The sequence below is a fragment of the Hemibagrus wyckioides genome, linkage group LG29 (assembly GCF_019097595.1).
Source record: "Hemibagrus wyckioides isolate EC202008001 linkage group LG29, SWU_Hwy_1.0, whole genome shotgun sequence".
Classification (NCBI taxonomy): Eukaryota; Metazoa; Chordata; class Actinopteri; order Siluriformes; family Bagridae; genus Hemibagrus; species Hemibagrus wyckioides.
This window is the reverse complement of record NC_080738.1, coordinates 17,351,223-17,357,272: the sequence shown is the minus strand read 5'-3', so window position 1 is coordinate 17,357,272 and position 6,050 is coordinate 17,351,223. Positions and strand designations below refer to the sequence as shown.

At 42.8% G+C, this 6,050-nt stretch overlaps 1 protein-coding gene across 1 annotated transcript; it reads right to left on the bottom strand.

Moving 5' to 3' along the window:
- Positions 1-2,065: 2,065 nt before the first annotated feature.
- Positions 2,066-6,050, bottom strand: LOC131348944 (early growth response protein 4). Its single transcript, XM_058384194.1, has 2 exons — positions 5,574-6,050; positions 2,066-5,178 (listed from the first exon to the last, which is right to left on the bottom strand). The coding sequence occupies exons 1-2, from the start codon at positions 5,833-5,835 to the stop codon at positions 4,040-4,042; spliced, it is 1,401 nt and encodes a 466-aa protein (XP_058240177.1). The 5' UTR covers positions 5,836-6,050; the 3' UTR covers positions 2,066-4,039.

Genomic DNA, 6,050 nt, shown 5'->3' with positions numbered 1-6,050 from the left:
GCCGTGGACCATGTGGTGGGTCACATGGCTCTCCGAGGCTGGGCATCGGCGTGGGTGCTGGTGATGTTCTGCCAGCAGGCCGCGTCATGTGCACAGAGCAGCCTACACTTCGAGGAGCCCCTCAGAACTCATGCGTGCCGCTCGGCGACAGATTGTAGGAGTCCAGAGCTCACAGAGAGCGCAGTAAAGTACAGTTCAAAAGTTTGTGCCCCCCCCCTTCCTTTTTCCCTTTCTGCCTTTTGAAAACATAATTCCTGTTCAATTTATTTGAAAGATCCACAAATCTGAAAGAATCTTTAAGAAAACCAGAAAGAGGTCGAATTTTAATTTCAAATGTTATACTACTGAGGTCCTCCACACCCCAGGTTTATTATCACAAAAAAAAGAGATAAAAGCAGCCACACAGAGACATTTAAACATTGCATTTCATGTCATACAGAAATGCCAGAAAACTAACTATACCCTAACTAACTATAGACCAACTATAGAAACCAACAATAAACCGATCACAACCTATAGATTCAATGAAACAACTTTAGTCTGCAGAAAATCAACAGTTATGCATGATTATCTTGTTTACTCAACACCAATGTTTTCCATTTATATTTTTAAATTTTTATTTATTTATTTATTTATTTATTTTAGAACATCCCATCACAATGGACCATATACAGAGTTTTCCTATTTAAGTTACATCAATATTTGTGTGGGATTTTTTCTTCTTCTTTAAGACACCTTTAAGCGCAAGCAACCTAAAAAAAAAATCTGGGATAGAAAATACTGACTGAAAAGTTGCAAATAGCATCTGAGTCAATATAATGCTGCATGAATAGCCAGAGTTGCATTTACTGTATTTCCAGCTTGTATAAAATCGTATTTGATCCAGTACATCTAATCATGTTCTATTTTTAGTTTATGTATTTATTTTTATTGTACAGGTAATGCTCTGAGTTACACATGAACACAATTTAAAGAACACAAAAATCACTAAATTAAGGTCATGAAACCATACTAAAGGTTTTGGATTGTCATGTTAATAATAGGATGACTTTTTCATACTGATGTGATGCGCTCTCCTGTAAAGAAAAGGTGTTCAGGGTTTGACGGATACGTTGCCTAAATACACACCTGCTAAAATTACAGTTCAATTTAAGTGTTGTTCATAACTGTATCCATGACATAAGTTCTACACTCTTGTAGAAAAAGTTCTTGCAGATTTCTTTAAGGATTTATTGCATTAATAAGGAGTTTTAGCTTGATGAATCTTATGTTTTGCTACAGATTTTACTCCAATTGTTGTAGTAAAGTTCCCTGAAAGGGTTCCACTTGGAATTAAACCCCTTTAAAACCCTTTACATGTTCCCCAGAGGAACAACCAAAGAAGCCTGTAGACTTACACTATATTGCCAAAAGTTTTGGAACACCCCTCCAAATCATTGAGTTCAGGTGTTGGACTCGGCCCCTTGGTTCCAGTGAAAGGAACTCTTAATGCTTCAGCTTCATACCAAGACATTTTGGACAATTTCATGCTCTTTGTGGGAACAGTTTGGGGATGACCCCTTCCTGTTCCAACATGACTGTACACCAGTGACCAAAGCAAGGTCCATAAAGACATGGATGAGTGAGTTTGGTGTGGAGGAACTTGACTGGCCTGCACAGAGTCCTGACCTCAACCCCATAGAACACCTTTGGGATGAATTAGAGTGGAGACTGTGAGCCAGACCTTCTTGTCCAACATCAGTGCCTGACCTCACAAATGAACTTCTAAAATTCCCATAAACACACTCCTAAACCTTGTGGAAAGCCTTCCCAGAAGAGTTGAAGCTGTTATAGCTGTAAAGGGCGGGACAACTCAATATTACATTCATGTGCAGGTAAAGGTAGATGTCCCAAAACTTTTGGCAATATAGTGTCCTTAAGTGTGTAAACTTTAAGTATTTGTCATGTCTGAGTGCTGATTTGATTAATTAGACATCACCTCTTACAGCCAGAAAAAAATACTCTTAAAAGTAGTTTAGAAATATTTTTATTCATAAACATCAGTCATAAAAATAACAAACATCAAAGTTCATTCAAAGTACTTTGTATAAACCGTCTTAATATGTACAAATTTATTCTCCCAGTATAGGAAGAGATTAAAAATAATTTAAGGCAAGTTTCCCATAAACATCTCCCCCGTCGTTTGTTCCTATCATCTTTCACTCAATTTTTTTAAAACAAACTTCAGTACAGTCATGTCCTAACTGTGATAAGACACCTGTTTTACCTTCATGTAATAGAACTAGTGGAAAAAAATAAAAGAAAATGCAGCAATGTGTGCTACCTAAGTTACTCAACAGCAATGTCCAGCCTGGTGCTATTCTAGTCTTCATCACATTACACACTACAAGAGCCATGTGAGCTAGATGATTCATAATTCATTCATTTATGTACATACACAAACTAGGGGTCTGTCAAACGACGACACACGGGTTCTAAGTGGACAGAAATGCTTTGTGTCTCTGCAATGTAAACTTGTACACTTGGTCAGGAGTCTTTAACTCTTTCACGCTTTTTTTTCCTTTTCTACGTGTCGAGGTCTGCTTTTTATTTCCCGTTAATATACTACACACAGGAAACACTGTGAGTTCAAAAAGGTTGGAAATAAACTTTTCATCTCGTATATCCAGACAAACAGAAAAATACAAAAATACAAATAATCATACATAGCCATATAAATATATTTATTTTTGCACTGACAGCTGTAGTAGAATAACTTCCTTATCAAACAACACAATTTTTTTTTACCATTCAATCTATAGCATTGCAATGAAATAAAACACAGAAATTGACACTAATTCAGGGAAAAAAAGAAATAAAAAGGAACCCCTTGGCACATTTGAACCACAAGTCGTGGTTGTGTCCAAGTTCCAAAGGTGAAAAAGCCACCACCATGATGTAGAAACGAGGTAAAGTCTCACTTCTGCAGTGAGGCGTCAATTATTACATTAGCTTATTAATCATCATATTACATGAACAGTAAACATGCAATATCAAAAAGCACAAAAGTTGGAGAGAAGTGCAATACGATCCAGCGCAAGAAAATAACAAAGTGAAAAGGAAGGAAGGAAGGAAGGAAGGAAGGAAGGAAGGAAGGAAGGAAGGAAGGAAGGGAGGGAGGGAGGGAGGGAGGGAGGGAGGAGGGAAAGAAGGAGGAGGGAAAGAAAATAAAGAAAAATAATGAACTCGAGGTCGGAGCTGTTCCGAAGTCAAAGTGCTGAACTGCAGCTCGAAAGCATTTGGCTGCTCTGCAAACAACCTGGAGCACAAAAGTTAAACGGTAAAAGAGTTTATGCAGTCGCTGCACACAGAGCAAGCATCGCGAAGGGCATTTCTGTAGGAAAGATCCCCCTTTATTCCCCTTTCACAGAAAAAAAAACTTCTGCCACTCTTGGCCAACTCGCCCCTTTTTGCGTAAAACGTCCTCCATCCAGTTCCTCCAGAGGAAAAAAAAAATGTGTTTTTAGTCTCTGATTCAACATGATGAACTGATATTAGTCGAGGAAGTAGCTTACTTGGAACTTTCCTTTCATATTTCCATGATATTAGAGGCCCTCTCTGTAAAAGTGTGTCCCCTTCTCGAAGGCGAAAATGAAATGTGAGTCTGTTTCGCAAAGATTTTGCGCTAAAAACACAACCAACTCCACCTGAAAAAAAGAAAAAAATGCGCACACTCTACAAACTAGGTTCCACTAGAATTGTTCATTTGGGAACCATTTCAGTTTTTAAGACCCTTTCCGATGTAGTTCCTGGAGGCACTTTTAAGGATTCTGTGCATTAAAACCCATAAAAGATATTCCAGGAACCTTTCTGTTTTGTGTGCAGGGTTTTAAAGAGGAAGAGGGCCGACAAACGAAAAATAGAAATAACTATAAATACATGCGCACAGTGCACGTGGAGCCTCCGACCAAGAACCTAAGCAACCGTAGATCTTCCCAAGATCGTGTGCACACCAAATACAAAGCGCATTTTGGCACCGGATTTTGGTTTCGTTCGTTCTTCAAATGGCCTCCGGGAGAGCGAAGGGCCAAGCGGCAAGCTCTTGCGTCTTCTCCTTGTGCCGGAGGTGCACACGGCCGTGCCGCTTGCGCTCGTCGCTGCGCGCAAACCTCTTCCCGCAGACATCGCACGCGAACGGCTTCTCGCCGGTGTGCGTGCGCGTGTGCGTGGTGAGGTGGTCGCTGCGGCTGAAGCTGCGCGCGCACACGCGGCACCGGAACGGCTTGTGGCCCGTGTGGATTCGGATGTGCCGGTTGAGCTCGTCCGAGCGAGAAAAGCGCCGGTCGCATGAGCCCATCGGGCACGTGAAGGGCTTCTCCTTGGCGGTGGAGGAAGAAGCGGAGGCGGCGGCGCTGTTCTTGCGCTTGGGCGCGCGTGCGCGGCTAGGTGCCAACGGCTCCGGGGGCAGCAGAGTGGAGTACAGGAGCGAGTCGATGGTGGAGGTCGCGTAGGTCGGAGGTTCGCACTGTCCCGGAGCAGGGATGGGCTGGAAGTTTGGGAACACGCCCTGTTTCAGGAGGCTGTTTGATGGTGCGTCCATGACAGAGTAATTAAACGCAGGCGCACCAAAACTCTGGCCACAAGCATCCCCGAAGCTTTGCTCCTGCTTAATTCCGGCTTCCACCTTGAACTCTATGTCAGGGCTGGACAGCGAGTCCAGCAGCTCCTTCATATCCACTTGATGATGCTGATGCTGTTGCTGCTGCTGCTGCTCGGATGAAAAGTCGCCAGATGATGGAAAACCATAACTGTCAGTTTTCCCGAAGGAGTTCCACTCGTAATAACAGCCTCCACTGTTCTCAAATTCACTTTTCACGACCACAGGGAAGGTCCCAGGCTCAGAAGATGGAGGTTCTTGGGGTGCAGTCGGGGTGTCGTTTTGCTGTTGTTGTTGTTGCTGCTGCTGCTGCTGAGGCTGAGGCTGGGGCTGCTGCGCTTCTGGAAGTGGGCCTGCGGAGATGCCCACGATCTCGGTGATCATGTTAAGCAGCGTTTCCGCGCTGCAGGGGGCGCCCTGACACGCCTCCACGTAGAAACTGCCCGAGTAGGACAGCGAGGCGTCGTAGCTTCCCTTAGGGCCGTGACAGGAGGAGTATTGATCCGCGCTGGTGGGCTCCGTTTTGGGAGTGATTGTTGTATCTGTGGATGACGGCGTAGGAGGACAGGAGAAAAAAAAAGAAAGAAAAAAATGAGGCGTCATTAGCGTAGAGTTGAAGATGAATCTTACAGCATGTTACATAAAGTAGTAAGTAGATGCGCACTATGGTGATATTCATGGACAGGAATAATACAGATGGTTGATGTTGTAGAACTATTAACATACTATCGTGATGTTATAGAACTATTCGAACCTCGCTGAGAGTGAGACATCATTCCACAGCTCAGTGAAATAGAAAATGCCTACACTAAGGCAGGGGCTAATTCATTCACGCAGATGAAGAATATACATCTAATCTTGATAACAGCATAGCTATAATCCACACCCTGTAAGACAAATCAACTTCATGTAATAGACTGATCTATGGCGAACTCACCGTGTGCAAACTGAGTAGGTGCTGTGCGCTCAGCGTCCATAAAGACATCCTGATGCTCCTTAGTGTCCATCATCCCGATGGTCGAGTCGTTACAGGTGTCAAACTGGGGGTAGAAAGAGTCCTGAGAGTTCAAATCGACGTTATTGAGCATATTTTCCTGAAAATAAAAAAAAGTAAAAGAAATAAAAACAAGGAGGGTATTTGGCGATCCGGTCCAAAAAAAATTCTTTTTGGAGAAAAAATGGAGAATGAACATAAACATGAAATGCAAAATGTCTCTTCTCTGCAACAGTCAAGTCCGTAATAGATCCGTAATGCGTAATGAGGTCCGGTAGAAACAATAAAAAAGTGAATAATAATCAGGAATTCCCTTTTTTTTATAATAATGTCCTGGATGTGTGCGACTCGCAGTTGGATGTTCCTCCGCTATCTGTTGCTGCGCGCCTCTCACCCAGAGCCGCTTTTTATACCCCCGAG

Excerpts from the sequence above, each read along its gene's own strand:
- LOC131348944 (XM_058384194.1), bottom strand. The coding sequence starts at position 5,835 with ATGTTTATGTTCATTCTCCATTTTTTCTCCAAAAAGAATTTTTTTTGG. Across the intron at positions 5,179-5,573 it reads ACCTACTCAGTTTGCACACG|ATACAACAATCACTCCCAAA; the intron begins GTGAGTTCGCCA and ends CGTCATCCACAG.